The sequence below is a fragment of the Dermochelys coriacea genome, chromosome 7, assembly GCF_009764565.3.
Source record: "Dermochelys coriacea isolate rDerCor1 chromosome 7, rDerCor1.pri.v4, whole genome shotgun sequence".
Taxonomy (NCBI): domain Eukaryota; kingdom Metazoa; phylum Chordata; order Testudines; family Dermochelyidae; genus Dermochelys; species Dermochelys coriacea.
This window is the reverse complement of record NC_050074.1, coordinates 107,286,711-107,307,983: the sequence shown is the minus strand read 5'-3', so window position 1 is coordinate 107,307,983 and position 21,273 is coordinate 107,286,711. Positions and strand designations below refer to the sequence as shown.

At 41.8% G+C, this 21,273-nt stretch overlaps 1 protein-coding gene across 1 annotated transcript in view; it reads left to right on the top strand.

Moving 5' to 3' along the window:
• The first annotated feature begins 8,353 nt into the window (after positions 1-8,353).
• Positions 8,354-21,273, top strand: part of LOC119859024 (deleted in malignant brain tumors 1 protein-like) — a 52,361-nt gene continuing 39,441 nt past the window's right edge. Inside the window, 9 exon segments of the mRNA XM_043519373.1 lie at positions 8,354-8,439; positions 11,118-11,480; positions 13,496-13,798; positions 14,536-14,571; positions 15,518-15,829; positions 16,857-16,892; positions 17,838-18,149; positions 19,201-19,236; positions 20,183-20,494. Coding sequence (XP_043375308.1) covers positions 8,376-8,439; positions 11,118-11,480; positions 13,496-13,798; positions 14,536-14,571; positions 15,518-15,829; positions 16,857-16,892; positions 17,838-18,149; positions 19,201-19,236; positions 20,183-20,494 — 1,774 coding nt within the window. The 5' untranslated portion in view covers positions 8,354-8,375.

The window sequence follows — 21,273 nt, the reverse complement described above, 5'->3', positions numbered from 1 at the left end:
CTTTCAGATGGGCCGAATATATTGGCTAGGCAGCATGAGCACCCTAGGGACAAATCATCTTGAATTCCAGTTACTGTATAAGATAGGCAACCTCTCCAATTTAAGAAAGAAAGAACTGTGACATAGCAAAGAAAGCACTTCAGGATATCGGCTTATTGTGATTAAAATCCATGTTAAAGTCTACTCTAGATTTGACACAAGTGAAGCAAGTTCAGAAATCTAACTTCTGATACATGTGCCAGGCTCCTGCAGATGTTAATTTGAGCTATGTGTGCACACTGAAGAAAGAATGCCCCCCTACGTGTAGGCGGATCAGGAAATTACATGGTACAATAAACATGTTAAGATAACTAAAAAATGAAGTTACTTTACAACATACCTTTTGTCAAGAAGGTTTCTCACTGTAAAAATAATAATAGGTCTACTGAAACAGTTCCTCTGTATTGATTTCTTGCAGGCAATGAAAGATCAAATTCCATAGCACACCCCTAAGTAATTATAAACCTGTAAACTCTGCAGAACATTTAATCAGGTTGAGTAGACATCCAGTCAAATTGGGTACCAACCTGATCTTGGTACTAATTTCGGATCTGACCGTTCAGTCCTTAAAGTCATTGGAAGTTTTGCTGGTTAGGAAAGCAAGAGCAAGCCCTTCAATTATTAAACTCTTTCATACAGTGAAACTAGTTTGTCATACTGGTGTTATGTTTACAATCCAAGAAATAGATTCTCTGAGTTTTAGATATCTTTCCTTCTGTTTTTGTTTATTCCTATGTTGTGAACAGTAGAAATAACTTGCCTGTGGGTTTGAGTTTAAATATCAACAATCAAATAGACTGAATTAACAATATTGTGTCAAGCTACAGTAACTATTAATTTTAAGTTTTAGATTCTGGTGCGAGGGAATAATTATAACATCCCGGAGACATTGTTCATTTTTTAGAGTTTTTATTTATATTTTTGATAGCTTAATTCCAATCTTGTATAAGGGCTTCACTAATGTATTCTTGAGATTGACTATATATAGCAGAGGTGGAGGTAATTACATACAACCCCACTGGCTTCATTCAATGTATGGTTATGGCTTAATGCTTTCAGGTATGGGAGTGTTTACACTAGGCTACTGTACTCCTTTTACATTTATTCTTGGGTCTAAGAATTTTTTTATCAGCCAGTTATAAACCACATTAACATTAAAAAATTAACAAAGGTGCCAACCCATAATATTTTTCCTTCATTTTTTCAAAGAAATGAAACTGTCACTGATTAAAGGAATGAACTGATGGGAATGTCATGTTAGCCGGGCTTAATTTGTGCTGGGGCTTGCCAGAGCTGACCCCAGCACCTTTAGGCTTAGCAGTTCATAGCCCCAGCACCTCGTGGCTGGCTGGGTCAGTGATGAAGGTAAAAAAAATTGCTTGAGCCCCAGCACCCCTTTTATCACAAATTAAGTGCTGCGTGACAGTGTTTATTCCAAAGATACCTGGGGATCAGTTTGTCATAATTCCTATGACATGAATAATGCTGAAGTTGTGTGCAGACAGCTAGGATGTCAACAGACCATTTCAGCACCAGGAAATGCTTATTTTGATCAAGATACTAGAAGTAGTCTCCTGGATAAAGTGCAGTGCAGAGGGAGTGCTCTCACAGGGAGTGATACAGACATAACTTGTGGTCACCACAAAGATGCTGGTGTCATCTGTTCAGGTACCTTCTGATTTCTTTTATGCATGTTAAGTATTTACTGTTGCAAATCAATTACTTGTTGAGTGATATGTTAACGTTATGGGCAAACATATTAGCTGCATGAAGCTAGTTTAAGTAATCTTCTTTGAGCTGTGGAAATTGAGATGCATTTCTCAATCATCAGAATCTTTGTTAATAGCATCCTTAATTCCTGTGTTTGGACTTGTGCAGGCTACTCATGTTGGACTTCCAGTTTATCTGAGTTCCCTGATGACTTTTATCCACTCTTATGCTCTCTCATCACGGTCAACTCCCTCAATTTAATTCTCTACTCCACACTGGACTTTTGTCCCACGCTTTTACCACACTGTCCTTCCCACCAGTCCCAGGCCTGGCTCACTCCTCACTTACTGCCTCAGCTGCTGCTCCCATGCTGCTGAATGCCTGGGGATAGGAAATCCTGGGACAGCAAGTTTCTACAGTTGCAAATTCATAGCCTTATCTTTCAACTCTGCCATATTCTTCATAAATCAACTTCTTCTCCTTCCTCTCTGAGTTCAATGCTCACAAAACCCACCACCTATTTGCTGCCTTCCTCTCTCAAACCCTTCTTCCGTATTCCCTCTCTGCGTAGAGGAATCTCAGCAAAGTGAAGTGTGTCAAGCTCCAGTGTGACCTTCCTGGATTTCCCTCTCCCATCACCCTCCCAACATTTTCTCTTCCCTGTCTCCAGTCTATCCTCCATTTCTAACCCCTCAGCATGTTACTTCCATCCTTTAACCTCCAGCCTACTGCCTTTCCTTCCACACTACCGCTTTCACTCCCTCATACCAAGCCTTTCCTACTCCTCTGGCTCACTTCCCTCTCTATACAAACATGTCCTGGTATCGTCCATCCTTAACTGACCCTGCCTGTCTCTCTTGCATTCATTCCTATCCAAGCCCTTGCTCCAGGCCTGCTCAGTCGTCTGTTGTAGCCAGGAAGCTCTGGTTCTAATTGCTCTCTCAACCACTTGGGCTTAAGAGCTTATATCTCCTGAGTGGAAGAGCTGAGGAAACACTGAAGTCTGCATCTGTATGGTAAGGGATGACCTACACGGTAGACCCAGCCCAGAGTACTCTAACCACAAGAGATGTAGCCTGGAGCATAATCCCCTGCCCATATCTGAAGTGATAGTGGGCAGTGCTGTACTCATCTGATTGCAAGGGCCTGTCAGCAGTAACCAGGGAACAGAGCAAGAGCCAGGATTAAAGCCCCTTGCCCAGTCATGGAGCAAATGGCAAGAGTGTCCAGAGCTAGCCACCCAATAAGGGGCCAGCAGCTCACCCAGCTGATGGCAGGAATCAACCTGATCATCCTTCCAGGCCAAGCCAAGCAGCAGCCAGCACCAAGAGCGAACAGCATGACCCCAGCCCTACTCCCAGTCTAGGAAAATGAGCAATTGGGGTGGAGCTTCCAGGAGATATGACTGCTCCCTATAAATACATCAGAGGGATAAATACCAGGTAGGGAGAGGAGTGAAGTGCCAATGTGGATGCAAGAACAAATGGCTATAAACTGGCCATCAACAAGTTTGGGCTTGAAATTAAACTAAGGTTTCTAACCGTCAGAGGAGTGAAGTTCTGGAACAGCCTTCCAAGGTAGCAGTGGGGGGCAAAAAAATTGGCTTCAAGACTAAGATTGATAAGTGTATGGAGGGGATGGTATGACAAAACTGCCTACACTAGCATGTAACCAATCTGCAACTGCTAATAGAAAACTTGTCTCTCTGCTTACTGGCATTCATTTTTTCCAGTGTGTTGAAGATACGTTCCTGAGGCTGGTGAATGGAGAGAACAGGTGTGCAGGCTGTGCTGAAATTTATTACAGCAGACACTGGGGAACAGTATGTGAAGATGGCTGGGACAGGAGAGAAGCACAGGAGATGTGCAGACAGCTCAGTTGTGGAAAGGCCATTTCGGCACCTCTAAGTGCCCATTTTGGCCAAGGCTCAGTCTGAGTTTTCCTGGATGATTTGCAGTGTAGAAGAGATAAACCCTTTGTGTGGATTGTTATCACAGAGGGTGGTTCTTGTATAACTTCGACTTATTAAATTCCAGAACAGGTGACACTGGCATCCTCCTGATGGTCACTGTTTGCCTTACGGCTTGTTGTCAAAATAAGTGTCTTGACTTTCAAAGGTGCAGAGCATATGGAAGCTCCCACTGATTTCCACTTAGGTGCCTAGTGCCTGTTATGAATATATGTTCCTCATTGCAGGTATCTATGTTTGAAATTTTTGGCTTAATTGTAGAACTGTGGCTATTGCAAATTAATTTCAGTTTGGAAATCATTGCATAGGATAAAATACTAAATAAATCATTCTCATTTTTTTGTTCAGGGTTAGATTTTTTTACTTCATTTGTTTTCATTTTAGCCTTTAATTCATCATTTTTCAGCATAAATGGGCAACGTTTGATTTTCCAAGTTGAATAAATGCAGAATGTATGTCTCATTCTAACACGGTTTAAGCACAATTCTTAAATGCTTTTTAGGTTTTCTGAGTGGTTCCTATGCTGTTTACTGAATTGATCTGTCACATATCTGATTTTTTTCTATACTATATTGATTGCTTATTACCAAATTGTAGTTCCTGTCTGGCCTAATGTATACATTTTGCTGTTTGGAAAACTGAATGAAATACAAATAAAAAGCTGTACATTTCCTGTGCATTTTTGGACACAGATTTCCTCTGCTTGCTGCCTGTCAGCTCCTTGTATGGTAAAGTACTAGTCAACATTATTAAGCATGATAGGTCTGGGCTCTAAGGCCCTAATCTAGCAACCTGATCCACATGATCAGGCTCAGCAATCTGTCCAATTGCAAGAGCATTGCCAAAAAAATTGTTTTCTTTTTAAATGAATAAAAAACTTGGACAGTGCAGTGGAAATTAAGTGTGCATCATTGTATGTGTTAACCAAAGCACTTGATTAGTGCCCCCTATATGTCAAACTTCAAATAGACTTTCTTTGTTTCATAAGTGTTTGGTGTATTTGTCTAAGAGGTCTGAGTTATTATAGGAGACAAGGAAGCTGTTATATGCCAATGCTGCGAAGATCAGTAGAAATGTCTTTCTCTGCAGTTTTCCTCTGCAGGAAATCAAAACTTATCTGTTAAACTGAAACTTAACCTTTTAGCTTATTATTATATTAAACTGTAGATACATTTTTGGCAATAAACTAGCTCCTTAAAATATTATCTGCCAGAAAATAAAGATTGATTGATCTTCCCCTAATCCTTTTCCTTTACAACTGATATGGAAAGTACTTGCTCTCCAAGAGCCTGACTGTGTGAAGTCCTGAGGGCCCCCTGCAAGGTGCCGATAGTCCTCAGTTCCCCCATTGAAATCAGTGGGACTTGAAGATGCTCCAGCGGCTCATCTGGCACCACCCATTGCAGGACTCTAAATGCTACTTCCAGAAATGTACACACTGAATAAGAAATATAAAAGGGTGGTCTTTAACATCATCGCTGGAACCATCTCCTACAAGACACCACTGGCGGGCATCATCCCATAGCAGTTCGACTTAAAGGGCTGGAGTCTTAGCCACTGTAAACCAGTGTCACTTCATTGAAGTCAGTAGAGTTACATTGACTTACACCAGCTGAGGGTCTGACCAGTGGGGTCATTTCAAAAAAATTTGGAGTGTGGGTGGAATGGGTGTTGCTTTCCAAATGACCGCAACCAAAGTTAGCAGGGTAGTGTAAGACATAATGGAGCATATAGACCTATGAAAAGTCAGGGGGAACAAACCAAAGTTAGGGTTGGCAACAGCCCCTTGGACACATAACAAATGATGCCCCCCAGCCTTGTAATCCTTGGTATGCGCTTGGTTTTTTGTACCTGCCAATAGTGGATCTCTAGATTCTGGTCCATTTCTGCTCTGTAGAAATAGAACTATAGGAAAATGGAAAGGTGGAAATTTCCTATCTTTAAAATATCCCTTTTCTCTCTGAGTGCATGTATCAAGCTCCCATTGATGTAAGTGGCTGTTATCTGGGAACACTGAGGAGAGAATCTAACTCTGTATGTGGAAGAAGAAATTATTTTTAAAAAATTAAGATGAACTAAAACCAGAGTTATTATAAACAAACCTTTGAAAAAAAACATGTTTTAAATGTTCCCATAACACATTTGTTTTGTAAGAATCCATTAAGTTAGAGAACAAAGATCTAATTGCACAGCACACCCTTCAGATCGGTAAGTATATAAATTCTGAAACATGTTTCATTAGAGTCACAGGAAAACCCAGTCACACTTTGATGGTTTAACTCCTTCTTCATGAACTTTTCTCAGCCCACAGAAATGTTGCATTAATTTACTGAAAAACAGTGTCAGTTATGTTTTTTTTCTTTCCAAGAAACGTCACTGAGACTGAAGGAGACTGAAGGAGCAAATGTGAGAGTCGTATTGAAATATATTGTAAAGGAAATTGGGGAACAGTCTGTGATGACTGGGACTTAAATGATGCACAAGATGTGAGCAAGCCATTTCAGCATCAGGAAATGTTTGTTTTGGTTGAGGTTCAAGAAATATTCTCCTTGGTGACATGCAGTGCAAAGAGAATTAATTCTATCTTAGGCAGTGTTTGCACAAGGGCTGGCCCTCATAAAGCTATCGGCATAACGCCAACGTCATTTGTTCTGTTATAGTCTGATTTCACTTATAAAGGGAATAGTCTGGTTTTTGCAAACTGATTTTAATCTGAATTCCTATTCTTAGAGGAAGCAATGCTAAACTGCTTGTTCAATTAGTCATTTCATTGAGAATATTCAGGCTTTTAACATTTTAGACTAAATCCTGAGGTCTTTATTCAGGAAAGACTCTTATTGATTACAAGGGAGACTTGCCTTGGTAAAGACTTCAGGTTTTGTCCAGAATCATTTGTGATTTTTCCCTAAATTCCTTATTTTACTATAGTGAGAGCAGTGTTTGTTTTTCTAAGCTGAATAATAGGGCCTCATTCCCCATTCATTGATATGAGTGTATATCAGGAATAACTCCTGTGAAGTCAATGGAGAATCAGGCCCATAGAATTAATGTCCTTTTTTCAATGGGACTGGGACTGATGACTCTTTAGTTTTTCACTCATTTTACTTTTACAAAGTTGGAACACCTTCAACAGGAGAGATTGAGAGACATCCACTCCAGAATACCTAATATCCTGGTGATTAGAGAGCTCACCTCACATGTGAGAGGCTTGTGTTGCAGTCTCTGCTCCTGAGTGGAGTTTTAAATCTGGGTCTGCCATATCCCAGTGAGTACCCTAACCACTGGGCTAAAGATTCTAAGGTGGGGGGGAGGGAGGGAGTACCGCCATCACCTTATCCTCCTCCTTGGTTTTTGTGAACCTAACCCTTCATTTCTTCTGCTTTTATTAAAAATACCCAAGACATTTTGTTCAGCCTGCACCTCAGAATTGATCCAAATGGTAAGAAACAAGGTTCATGAAGTTGTACTATAGGACTATGAGGTAGACAATATGGGTGACCTTTAAGTGGTGTCTTGACCTTGTGATACATCCACAATATGATGATCATACTTTTGAGTGAACACCTAACGTGTAACTAATTCCTTTTAGAGTAGCAGCCGTGTTAGTCTGAATTCACAAAAAGAAAAGGAGTACTTGTGGCACCTTGGAGACTAACAAATTTATTTGTGCATAAGCTTTCATGAGCTACAGCTCACTTCATCAGATGCATTCAGTGGAAATGAATGCATCCGATGAAGTGAGCTGTAGCTCACGAAAGTTTATGCTCAAATAAATTTGTTAGTCTCTAAGGTGCCACAAGTCCTCCTTTTCTTAATTCCTTTTAATAGTTCCAGGGTTAAAAGGGACCAGGAAGCCACGGAATCTCCACTGCTGTTTTCCAGCATTAAACAATGACACACATGGCAGGTTGAAGATTATGACAAATAAGCATAGATTGGAAGAGCCCCAAAACTGCTCTGATCTACCCTGGACATGGCATAGAATCAGCTCCAGTGCCCACAGGATCAGGGAACAGCCACTTCCTCCTATGTGGGCCGTCATCATTTATGAGAAACTGTTTCATTGCTACACCAGGCCTCAGATCAAAAAGAATTAATTGAAAGGCAGGACAATGTTCATGAATAAACATATTCGCTCCAGGCTAAACAGGAGCCAAAGCCACTTGGAGAAAATTCAGGTACCATTGAGCAGCGGAGTATTTTGTTTCACTGGAGCGTTCTGAGACAAGGTGGGAATTTGTTAATTGAGACCTTTCCACAATCTTTTGATGCAATTCCTGCAATAATAGACTCGCTTCCTCCAATGTGACACTTTGGCACCTGGAAAGCTTATTAGTTGATGTTATGCCATCCTTACTTGATGTCATTACATCTGAAAGCCACCACTTCTTGGAACAATCACATCAGAGTGGCCACAAAGGTATTTAGTGGCTGTTTGGAATCAGTCCAATGTCTTCTCTGGAGCAATAGCCATCTGTAGATATCTAGATCTATAGATGTACATTGTGAAATAACCTCCTGGGAAACTTCCCTGGCATTGACTTGGAAGTGCAAGAAGCAAGATCAAATTACATGGCACGCCCTCTCCTGTATAGACTAGAATTCATATAAATTCTGAGACTACATCTATTTAGATAAGCAGAAAACCCTGTGAAAAATGGGACCTCAAATGATTTTCACCTGGATGCTGCTAATAAGTGCCACTATCTTGCATGACCCAGGTATTATGTCTAAAATTTATCAGATGTTTTTCTCATTCTTGTATAAAAATATTAAAGGCTGGATTTTATTATAGATGTAGATAGACATGACTTGTTGGGAACTGATGGCAACTGAACCTAATAGAAGTAAAAATACTACTGAAAATTGCTAAATGGCTTAGTACAATGAAACTTCTATTTCAGTTTATCTCTTGGTGCCATGATTGAGGTCAATTTCTCAGAGATCATATTCTAAATTGGAAATGGAAAGCAGTAATGTTGGTGATTCTTTTTCTGTATTACAACCATTGTGGGGGAGTGCTGCATTTCAGAAACATCAGTTAGGTTGCCCAGTAGATTTGAGGTTCTAAAATGTATATAGAGATGACAAGAAGCAGAGTGTTAGAGACAAGGAGACAAAACAGCAGCATATAGGTTAAAAACACTGAGCCTTTGTGAAGAAAACAATGGAGTGTATAAAGATTAGCAACTGCTCTGAGTTTCTTCAAACTTTACATCAAAAACTTCAGGTAATCTTGTTAGCTTGAATAAGAGGTTCTGATCTCAGAGGACAAGCATGGATATTACTGATAAGGGCTTGTCTATCAATTAGAAGAAGAAATAGATGAATATACTTAGTTTAGGATGAAAAAGATGGTTACATTTAATTATGTCTAAAACAAGACAGAAGCCACCCTTAGCTGTGTTCATCATCAAAGAGGATTAAAATGGACTACAAGGAGATAGTCAAATCCAAGCACAGCAGAAATCTAATAATCTTTATTTTTATTCAATGGATTCCCATTGTGACTTGACCTGACTTCACTAGATCTGATGTGATTTAATCAGATTAGGTCTTTAAAGCCTCTATTTGTATTTCAAGTGATCTCGGAGTGGAAAAATTGTGAAAAATTCATGTGGGACCTAAAATCCTGCAAACTCATGACTTCAATATCATTGAGACTACTCACCTGAGCAAAGGCTTGCAGGACTGAGTCTCTGATAAGCAATGTAGCTTTTATAAACAGTACAATAGAACCTCGGAGTTAAAATCCCCTCAGGAATGGAGGTTGTAGCAGTGTACAATGCAAGTGCTGTAACTCAGTACTTTAGGAGATAAAGATGATGGGACCCGAAGGGTATGTCTTCACTGAAGTTAGCTTGGGATGATCGGCACCAGGGTCTGAGCATGTGGGTTAGCCTAGCCCAAGTATGAGCAGCCAGGCTGCAAAGCCATACCCGAATTACTGTTTTCAGAGTAGCAGCCGTGTTAGTCTGTATGTTTCTGCACTCCACCATGTATGTCACTAGGACTTCTGCGGACATAACCCATAGTCCTTTGTGCTGCAGTAAGCTGAGCCACTTATCATTCTTTCCCTGTGAATTGTAAGAGAACTTGTCTGTCCTTCCGGGCACAGGAAAAGACATTGGAGGATTATCAGCACTCAGATGATTTAGCCTATGTCCTCACTGCCAAGGAGGCAGGTTACCAACCCAACTAAAAGCAGAACCAGTCTCTAGCCCATACCTCCAGCCATGCATACTAGCCCAAGTTAAAAGAACCATTAAACTTGGATCAGAGAGGCAACACTCAGTAAAGATCCTGGGCAAATTCTGCAATGAAGACCTCAAGGGGTGGTAGAGCACCAGATAGTCTTCTATCTCAGTTATCAGTAGCATCCTTTCTTTCTTCATCCATTATACTGTCTCAGAAGATTTTACCCCATCTTCTCAGTTCCTTCATCATTTATGACTTCAGAATGCCACTACCAGATATTATTCACTATAGCTGACATACTAGCTATGGGTGAAAAAATTATCACATTAATTATCACTATGTTATGATGATCATTTTAAAGATAAGGACAAAGATTATATATTAGGAATCAAGATCAACTTTACAGGCACTCTCTTTATGATCACACATAAAGATATGCATATTGTTAAGTTACTAGTTTTCTCCCACCAGATATTTATATCTGCACTCCCTATTTCACCCTTAAACATCAATATGTTTCTAAAAATCGCTTAACATTTATATAGCCAGCAGTCAAATGGTGGTTTAAATAATTTTTTGAGTGCAGAGGAAATTCCTCATTTGTTTTTTTAACTTGTTTATAAAGTGCTATGCACATATAGAGCATGAGATAAATATCAAACAAAGAAACTAATTATTTTCAACTGAGATTAATAATTCAAAGTTTTAGAGTGAATGCAGATCACCAGATACATACAGGTGGATGTATTTGATTCTTCACAAACCCTGTCTGGGTATTTGTATGGTCTAAGAGAGACCCCAAAAGGTATCAAGTACTTGGAGTCAACTCCTATATGCCACTCTCCCCAGAGAACCGAGTGCTGATGGTGTGTCTGGTGTGAAGTGGAAGGACTGTAGCCAGAGAGAATTGCATTCCAGGAATCCCCAGCTAGTGGCTAGTACCTTGGAGACCATTAACAGGACAGGCCCAGACCAATGGGTATAGGGCCAGGAAAAGAATCCAGGAACCATTGCTGAATTACTGGTGATTCTTTCCTCAACTACATTCAGCAGAAAATGTTCCTAATACAAGATCTAGCCATCAATGTGCTTTCTGTGATTAAAACAAAAAACAAACAAAAAAACCAACCTTCATCCAGTTAACAGATCCTAGTGGCTTTTACAGAACTAGGACCTTATTTTCCCTCATGTCTCTTGTCAGTCTATTCGGTTTACACAACCTCAGCTCAACTGCATATTTCCACATCACTGAGACTGGTGAATGGACAGGACGGGTGTTCTGGTCGTGTTGAAGTCCGTTACAATGGAAGCTGGGGAACAGTCTGTGATGATGCCTGGGACATAAAAGATGCAGAGGTTGTGTGCAGACAGCTTGGATGTGGGCAGGCCATTGAGGCCCCCAGGAATGCCCGGTTTGGTGAGGGCTCCGGAAGTGTTCTCCTGGATGACGTGCAGTGCAGAGGGAATGAATCCTCTCTCCGGCAGTGCTCGCACCAAGGGTGGGGCACACATAACTGTGCTCACCATGAGGACGCCAGTGTCATCTGCTCAGGTACTCATATTTGTATTATTTTTACATGAATTGTATTTTTGAGGAATAACATCCAAACCTCCAAGAAGGAAACTCACCATCAAAAATTGGTCCTAAGCCATCTGTGGGCAAGAGCGCGCGTGTGTGTGTGTGTGTGTGTGTGTGTGTGTGTGTGTGTGTGTGTGTTTGTGGCTTCACTGAAGTCATCTTGCCAAGTAGGCAGATGGAGCTCAGTTCCCAGTGAGCTCCATACAAAGACCTGGGAAGATGGTGTGTACTCCGATAAGATCCCTTGAGATCAACAGTGTTCGGAACTTTCTGAAAGTGGGAGTGGTGAAATCCTACACCCTCATCAAAAACTCGAACTCTATGATGTAAAGAGATGCATGGAAAGGTTTCTTCCCACCTGGAAACTAATCCAATGGGTTTTCCCAGAGCAGAGAGCTATAAGACACATGGTACAAGCTCATCACACACATATTCAATTTCCTTTTCCCAATGGCCTGGCCCAGACTTACCTAACGTTGGCATGAACATGACCCTTTGGTCAGTGTCCGCCGATCCACTAAGGATATGAGTGTTTTCCAACCCCTGCTAGAGAGTCCTGAGTCTTAAAATCAAGCTGCAGAATTCATGCTCTTAGCTCTGGAGGTCATGTTTCAATCAGTGGTATATTGGCCAGGAGGATGCTGTCACATAAGAGTAGTCACATCCAGCATTTGAATTGCTGTGGCTTCAGATGCTTGGAATGAGCTTGCTTTGATGAGAAGAAGTATGTAACCCACTGGTGAGGTCTCCCTATGTGCAAAATCCACAGAGGATATGAATCTGTCCGCTACATGAGCACTGACACATTCTCCATTTAGGTTTGTAGTTTTGAATATATTTTGTTCTTCATTCACACTCCTTCAGTGATTATCTTCTAGTTTGTGAATGTCTCTTATCTTACATTCTTTGAAATGTATGTCATAAAAAGTATTCAAATGTCCACTTAATAAAGATGGCTTTTAATCATCTTGAATCATTTTTAAGATGTGTCCTTATGTTTTTTAATTGCCAGCTCCACGACCTACAACAAATGAGCCCCCTCCATGTGGTGAGTCTTTTCTCAGCCGTGCTTTAAATAATGCTCTTCTTATTATGTTCTCCCTGCTGAGTTCAAGAGGTGCCCGTAATTTCTCAGTGCAGTTACTGGGCTCCTCTCTCCAATATACACATCCCAATTGCCATGAAATGGCAGAAACCTGCAGAGGTAAATGTAAACTGTCCGAAAAGGATTTCACTTCCTTGTCTGACCTTGGTAGATAATTAGCCTGCTGGTGGTGGTCCCCTATCACATTTTTCTACTTCTCTTTCTAGTGTCCTAGCCTCATTGATGGTGTTAAGAGACATGTGCCTGACACTGCTTTCGATATCAAAGTCATAGCCAATCTAGGAGTACTTACTCAACTGTGGCTTTTATTTCCTCTCATGACTTTTCTCAGCCTCTGTACAAAGCAAAGCATCAGGAGAAATTGGGATATAGTCACACATTTTCAATTTAATAATGTGGTTGTTGAAATGTTTCAATTCATATCTGAGAATGGGGGCTGATTCTAGAACCATTAACCATGCAGAGTGGAAGTTCCATATTGGAGTACCCCAATGAGGACGGTGGGACACCATAGTCACACTGCGATCAACCAATTTAGGCCTGGCTTAACGGTATGACGTTACACTCATGATTAATGTGCACCTCAGCATGAGTACAGTTGGAGAGTCAGGCCAGGAGTGATCATATGCTAAAGAACAGATACCGCATAGCTTGTGATTAAGAAGTTAATTGCATATGCCTGTCACTTGGGATTTCCATGTTTTTGTATGTAGTAAATGTTGTTGCAAAAACTATATTACTTATGTGCAAATAATATACAATTTTAGGAAAAGGAAAATATCCACTTTGCACCTTTCATAAAACCACAGGAGGCAACTTCATAACTAGAAAAAAACCCCAGATTTCAACAGCTGGGTGAAAATGAATTTCCCTCTGTTTTTCCAAGAAACATTAGTGAGACTGGTGAATGGACAGAACGGGTGTTCCGGTCGCATTGAAGTCCGTTACAAAGGAAGCTGGGGAACAGTCTGTGATGATGCCTGGGACATAAATGATGCAGAGGTTGTGTGCAGACAGCTTGGGTGTGGGCAGGCCATTGAGGCCCCCAGGAATGCCCGGTTTGGTGAAGGCTCCGGAAGTGTTCTCCTGGATGATGTGCAGTGCAGAGGGAACGAATCCTCTCTGTTGCAGTGCTCGCACCAGGGGTGGGGCACACATAACTGTGCTCACCATGAGGACGCCAGTGTCATCTGCTCAGGTACTCATATTTGTATTATTTTTACATGAATTGTATTTTTGAGGAATAACATCCAAACCTCCAAGTGGGAAACTCACCATTTAAAATTGATCCTGAGCCCTTTGAGGGCAAGAGAGTGTGTCTCTGTATGTGTATGTGTGTTTGTGGCTTTGCTGAAGTCATGTTGCCAAGTAGGCAGATGGAGCTCAGTTCCAGTGAGCTCCATACAAAGACCTGGGAGGATGCTTGGAATAAGCTTGCTTTGACGAGAAGAAGTATGTAACCCACTGGTGAGGGTTTCAGAGTAGCAGCCGTGTTAGTCTGTATTCACAAAAAGAAAAGGAGTACCCGTGGCACCTTAGAGACTAACAAATTTATTAGAGCATAAGCTTTCGTGAGCTGTAGATCACGAAAGCTTATGCTCTAATAAATTTGTTAGTCTCTAAGGTGCCACGGGTACTCCTTTTCTTTTTGGTGAGGGTTTGTTACAGGTCTCCCTCTGTGCCCAATCCACAGACAATACGAATCTATCCCCTACATTAGCACTCACACGTTCTCCATTTGGGCTTGTAGTTTTGAATATATTTTGATCTTCATTCACGCTCCTTCAGTGATTAACTTCTAGTTTGGGAATGCCTCTTATCTTTCATTCTTGAAATGTACGTCATAAAAAGTTTTCAAATGTCCATTTAATAAAGATGGCTTTTAATCATCTTGAATCATTTTTAAGATGTGTCCTTATCTTTTTGCATTGCCAGCTCCACCACCGACAACAAACGAGCCCCCTCCAAGTGGTGAGTCTTTTCTCAGCCGTGCTTTAAATAATGCTCTTCTTATTATGTTCTCCCTGCTGAGTTCAAGAGGTGCCCATAATTTCTCAGTGCAGTTACTGGGCTCCTCTCTCCAGTATACACACCCCAATTGCCGTGAAATGGCAGAAACCTGCAGAGGTAAATGTAAACTGTCCGAAAAGGATTTCACTTCCTTGTCTGACCTTGGTAGATAATTAGCCTGCTGGTGGTGGTCCCCTATCACATTTTTCTACTTCACTTTCTAGTGTCCTAGCCTCATTGATGGTGTTAAGAGACATGTGCCTGATACTGCTTCAGATATCAAAGTTATAGCCAATCTAGGACTACTTACTCAACTGTGACTTTTATTTTCTCTCATGACTTTTCTCAGACCCTGTACATGCCAAAGCATCAGGAGAAACAGGGATTTAGTCGCATATTTTTTATTATAATAATGGGGTGATTGAAATGTTTCAAATCGTATCTGAGGCTAGGGGCTGATTCTAGAACCATTAACCATCCAGAGTGGAACTTCCATATAGGGGTGCCCCAGTGAGGACGTTGGGATGCCATAGTCACAAACGTAGCCCCATTGAGATGAACCTACTTAGACCCGGCTCATCACTATGACGTTACCCTCATGAGTACGTCCTACTCAATAGGAGTAAGGTTGGAGAGCTATGATCAAATGCTGATGAATTGATACCACATAGCTTGTGATCAATAAGTTAATTGCATGTGCCGGTGACCTGGGATTTCCATGTTATTGCGTGTAGTAAATGTTGTTGCAAAAACTATATTACTTATGTGCAAATAATATACAATTTTAGAAAAAGGAAAATATCTGCTTTGCAACTTTCATATAACCACAGGAGGCAACTTCATAAGGAGAAAAGTTCCCCAGGTTTCAACAGCTGGGTGAAAATGAATTTCCCTCTATTTTTCCAAGGAACATTAGTGAGACTGGTGAATGGACAGAACGGGTGTTCCGGTCGCGTTGAAGTCCGTTACAATGGAAGCTGGGGAACAGTCTGTGACGATGCCTGGGACATAATTGATGCAGAGGTTGTGTGCAGACAGCTTGGGTGTGGACAGGCCATTGAGGCCCCCAGGAATGCCCGGTTTGGTGAAGGCTCCGGAAGTGTTCTCCTGGATGACGTGCAGTGCAGAGGGAACGAATCCTCTCTGTCGCAGTGCTCGCACCGAGGGTGGGGCACACATAACTGTGCTCACCATGAGGACGCCAGTGTCATCTGCTCAGGTACTCATATTTGTATTATTTTTACATGAATTGTATTTTTGAGGAATAACATCCAAACCTCCAAGTGGGAAACTCACCATCTAAAATTGGTCCTGAGCCCTTTGAGGGCAAGAGAGTGTGTGTCTGTATGTGTATGTGTGTTTGTGGCTTTGCTGAAGTCATGTTGCCAAGTAGGCAGATGGAGCTCAGTTCCCAGTGAGCTCCATACAAAGACCTGGGAGGATGGTGTGTACTCCGATAAGATCCCTTGAGATCAACAGTGTTCGGAACTTTCTGAAAGTGGGAGTGGTGAAATCCTACACCCTCATCAAAAACTCGAACTCTATGATGTAAAGAGAAGCATGGAAAGGTTCCCTCCCACCTGGAAACTGATCCAATGGCTTTTCCCAGAGCAAAGAGCTATAAGACACATGGTACAAGCTCATCACACACATATTCAATTTCCTTTTCCCAATGGCCTGGCCCAGACTTACCTAACGTTGGCATGAACATGACCCTTTGGTCAGTGTCTGCCGATCCACAAAGGATATGAATGTTTTCCAACCCCTGCTAGAGAGTCCTGAGTCTTAAAATCAAGCTGCAGAATTCATGCTCTTAGCTCTGGAGGTCGTGTTTCAATCCGTGGTATATTGGCCAGGAAGATGCTGTCACATAAGAGTAGTCACATCCAGCATTTGAATTGCTGTGGCTTCAGATGCTTGGAATGAGCTTGCTTTGACGAGAAGAAGTATGTAACCCACTGGTGAGGGTTTGTTACAGGTCTCCCTCTGTGCCCAATCCACAGACGATACAAATCTATCCTCTACATTAGCACTCACACGTTCTCCATTTGGGCTTGTAGTTTTGAATATATTTTGATCTTCATTCACGCTCCTTCAGTGATTAGCTTCTAGTTTGGGAATGCCTCTTATCTTTCATTCTTTGAAATGTACGTCATAAAAAGTTTTCAAATGTCCATTTAATAAAGATGGCTTTTAATCATCTTGAATCATTTTTAAGACGTGTCCTTATCTTTTTGCATTGCCAGCTCCACCACCTACAACAAACGAGCCCCCTCCAAGTGGTGAGTCTTTTCTCAGCCGTGCTTTAAATAATGCTCTTCTTATTATGTTCTCCCTGCTGAGTTCAAGAGGTGCCCATAATTTCTCAGTGCAGTTACTGGGCTCCTCTCTCCAGTATACACACCCCAATTGCCGTGAAATGGCAGAAACCTGCAGAGGTAAATGTAAACTGTCCGAAAAGGATTTCACTTCCTTGTCTGACCTTGGTAGATAATTAGCCTGCTGGTGGTGGTCCCCTATCACATTTTTCTACTTCACTTTCTAGTGTCCTAGCCTCATTGCTGGTTTTAAGAGACATGTGCCTGATACTGCTTCAGATATCAAAGTTATAGCCAATCTAGGACTACTTACTCAACTGTGACTTTTATTTTCTCTCATGACTTTTCTCAGACCCTGTACATGCCAAAGCATCAGGAGAAACAGGGATTTAGTCGCATATTTTTTATTATAATAATGGGGTGATTGAAATGTTTCAAATCGTATCTGAGGCTAGGGGCTGATTCTAGAACCATTAACCATCCAGAGTGGAACTTCCATATGGGGTGCCCCAGTGAGGACGTTGGGATGCCATAGTCACAAACGTAGCCCCATTGAGAAGAACCTACTTAGGCCCGACTCATTACTATGACGTTACCCTCATGAGTACGTCCTACTCAATAGGAGTAAGGTTGGAGAGCTATGATCAAATGCTGATGAATTGATACCACATAGCTTGTGATCAATAAGTTAATTGCATGTGCCGGTGACTTGGGATTTCCATGTTATTGCGTGTAGTAAATGTTGTTGCAAAAACTATATTACTTATGTGCAAATAATATACAATTTTAGAAAAAGGAAAATATCTGCTTTGCAACTTTCATATAACCACAGGAGGCAACTTCATAAGGAGAAAAGAACCCCAGGTTTCAACAGCTGGGTGAAAATGAATTTCCCTCTATTTTTCCAAGGAACATTAGTGAGACTGGTGAATGGACAGAACGGGTGTTCCGGTCGCGTTGAAGTCCGTTACAATGGAAGCTGGGGAACAGTCTGTGACGATGCCTGGGACATAATTGATGCAGAGGTTGTGTGCAGACAGCTTGGGTGTGGACTGGCCATTGAGGCCCCCAGGAATGCCCGGTTTGGTGAAGGCTCCGGAAGTGTTCTCCTGGATGACGTGCAGTGCAGAGGGAACGAATCCTCTCTGTCGCAGTGCTCGCACCAGGGGTGGGGCACACATAACTGTGCTCACCATGAGGACGCCAGTGTCATCTGCTCAGGTACTCATATTTGTATTATTTTTACATGAATTGTATTTTTGAGGAATAACATCCAAACCTCCAAGTGGGAAACTCACCATCTAAAATTGATCCTGAGCCCTTTGAGGGCAAGAGAGTGTGTGTCTGTATGTGTGTGTGTGTGTGTGTGTGTGTGTGTGTGTGTTTTTGTGGCTTTGCTGAAGTCATGTTGCCAAGTAGGCAGATGGAGCTCAGTTCCCAGTGAGCTCCATTCAAAGACCTGGGAGGATGGTGTGTACTCCGATAAGATCCCTTGAGATCAACAGTGTTCTGAACTTTCTGAAAGTGGGAGTGGTGAAATCCTACACCCTCATCAAAAACTCGAACTCTATGATGTAAAGAAAAGCATGGAAAGGTTTCCTCCCACCTGGAAACTGATCCAATGGGTTTTCCCAGAGCAAAGAGCTATTAAGACACATGGTACAAGCTCATCACACACATATTCAATTTCCTTTTCCCAATGGCCTGGCACAGACTTAACTAAAGTTGGCATGAACATGACCCTGTGGTCAGTGTCCGCCGATCCACTAAGGATATGAGTGTTTTCCATGCCCTGCTAGAGAGTCCTGAGTCTTAAAATCAAGCTGCAGAATTCATGCTCTTAGCTCTGGAGGTCGTGTTTCAATCCATGGTATATTGGCCAGGAGGATGCTGTCACATAAGAGTAGTCACATCCAGCATTTGAATTGCTGTGGCTTCAGATGCTTGGAATGAGCTTGCTTTGACGAGAAGAAGTATGTAACCCACTGGTGAGGGTTTGTTACAGGTCTCCCTCTGTGCCCAATCCACAGACGATACAAATCTATCCTCTACATTAGCACTCACACGTTCTCCATTTGGGCTTGTAGTTTTGAATATATTTTGATCTTCATTCACGCTCCTTCAGTGATTAGCTTCTAGTTTGGGAATGCCTCTTATCTTTCATTCTTTGAAATGTACGTCATAAAAGTTTTCAAATGTCCATTTAATAAAGATGGCTTTTAATCATCTTGAATCATTTTTAAGACGTGTCCTTATCTTTTTGCATTGCCAGCTCCACCACCTACAACAAACGAGCCCCCTCCAAGTGGTGAGTCTTTTCTCAGCCGTGCTTTAAATAATGCTCTTCTTATTATGTTCTCCCTGCTGAGTTCAAGAGGTGCCCATAATTTCTCAGTGCAGTTACTGGGCTCCTCTCTCCAGTATACACACCCCAATTGCCGTGAAATGGCAGAAACCTGCAGAGGTAAATGTAAACTGTCCGAAAAGGATTTCACTTCCTTGTCTGACCTTGGTAGATAATTAGCTTGCTGGTGGTGGTCCCCTATCACATTTTTCTACTTCTCTTTCTAGTGTCCTAGCCTCATTGATGGTGTTAAGAGACATGTGCCTGATACCGCTTCAGATATCAAAGTTATAGCCAATCTAGGACTACTTACTCAACTGTGACTTTTATTTTCTCTCATGACTTTTCTCAGACCCTGTACATGCCAAAGCATCAGGAGAAACAGGGATTTAGTCGCATATTTTTTATTATAATAATGGGGTGATTGAAATGTTTCAAATCGTATCTGAGGCTAGGGGCTGATTCTAGAACCATTAACCATCCAGAGTGGAACTTCCATATAGGGGTGCCCCAGTGAGGACGTTGGGATGCCATAGTCACAAACGTAGCCCCATTGAGAAGAACCTACTTAGGCCCGACTCATTACTATGACGTTACCCTCATGAGTACGTCCTACTCAATAGGAGTAAGGTTGGAGAGCTATGATCAAATGCTGATGAATTGATACCACATAGCTTGTGATCAATAAGTTAATTGCATGTGCCGGTGACTTGGGATTTCCATGTTATTGCGTGTAGTAAATGTTGTTGCAAAAACTATATTACTTATGTGCAAATAATATACAATTTAGGAAAAAGAAAAATATCTGCTTTGCAACTTTCATATAACCACAGGAGGCAACTTCATAAGGAGAAAAGAACCCCAGGTTTCAACAGCTGGGTGAAAATGAATTTCCCTCTATTTTTCCAAGGAACATTAGTGAGACTGGTGAATGGACAGAACGGGTGTTCCGGTCGTGTTGAAGTCCGTTACAATGGAAGCTGGGGAACAGTCTGTGATGATGCCTGGGACATAATTGATGCAGAGGTTGTGTGCAGACAGCTTGGGTGTGGACAGGCCATTGAGGCCCCCAGAAATGCCCGGTTTGGTGAAGGCTCCGGAAGTGTTCTCCTGGATGACGTGCAGTGCAGAGGGAACGAATCCTCTCTGTCGCAGTGCTCGCACCAGGGGTGGGGCACACATAACTGTGCTCACCATGAGGACGCCAGTGTCATCTGCTCAGGTACTCATATTAGTATTATTTTTACATGAATTGTATTTTTGAGGAATAACATCCAAACCTCCAAGTGGGAAACTCACCATCTAAAATTGGTCCTGAGCCCTTTGAGGGCAAGAGAGTGTGCGTCTGTATGTGTGTGTGTGTTTGTGGCTTTGCTGAAGTCATGTTGCCAAGTAGGCAGATGGAGCTCAGTTCCCAGTGAGCTCCATTCAAAGACCTGGGAGGATGGTGTGTACTCCGATAAGATCCCTTGAGATCAACCGTGTTCGGAACTTTCTGAAAGTGGGAGTGGTGAAATCCTACACCCTCATCAAAAACTCGAACTCTATGATTTAAAGAAAAGCATTGAAAGGTTTCCTCCCACCTGGAAACTGATCCAATGGATTTTCCCAGAGCAAAGAGCTATTAAGACACATGGTACAAGCTCATCACACACATATTCAATTTCCTTTTCCCAATGGCCTGGCACAGACTTAACTAAAGTTGGCATGAACATGACCCTGTGGTCAGTGTCCGCCGATCCACTAAGGATATGAGTGTTTTCCATCCCCTGCTAGAGAGTCCTGAGTCTTAAAATCAAGCTGCAGAATTCATGCTCTTAGCTCTGGAGGTCGTGTTTCAATCCATGGTATATTGGCCAGGAGGATGCTGTCACATAAGAGTAATCACATCCAGCATTTGAATTGCTGTGGTTTCAGATGCTTGGAATGAGCTTGCTTTGACGAGAAGAAGTATGTAACCCACTGGTGAGGGTTTGTTACAGGTCTCCCTCTGTGCCCAAT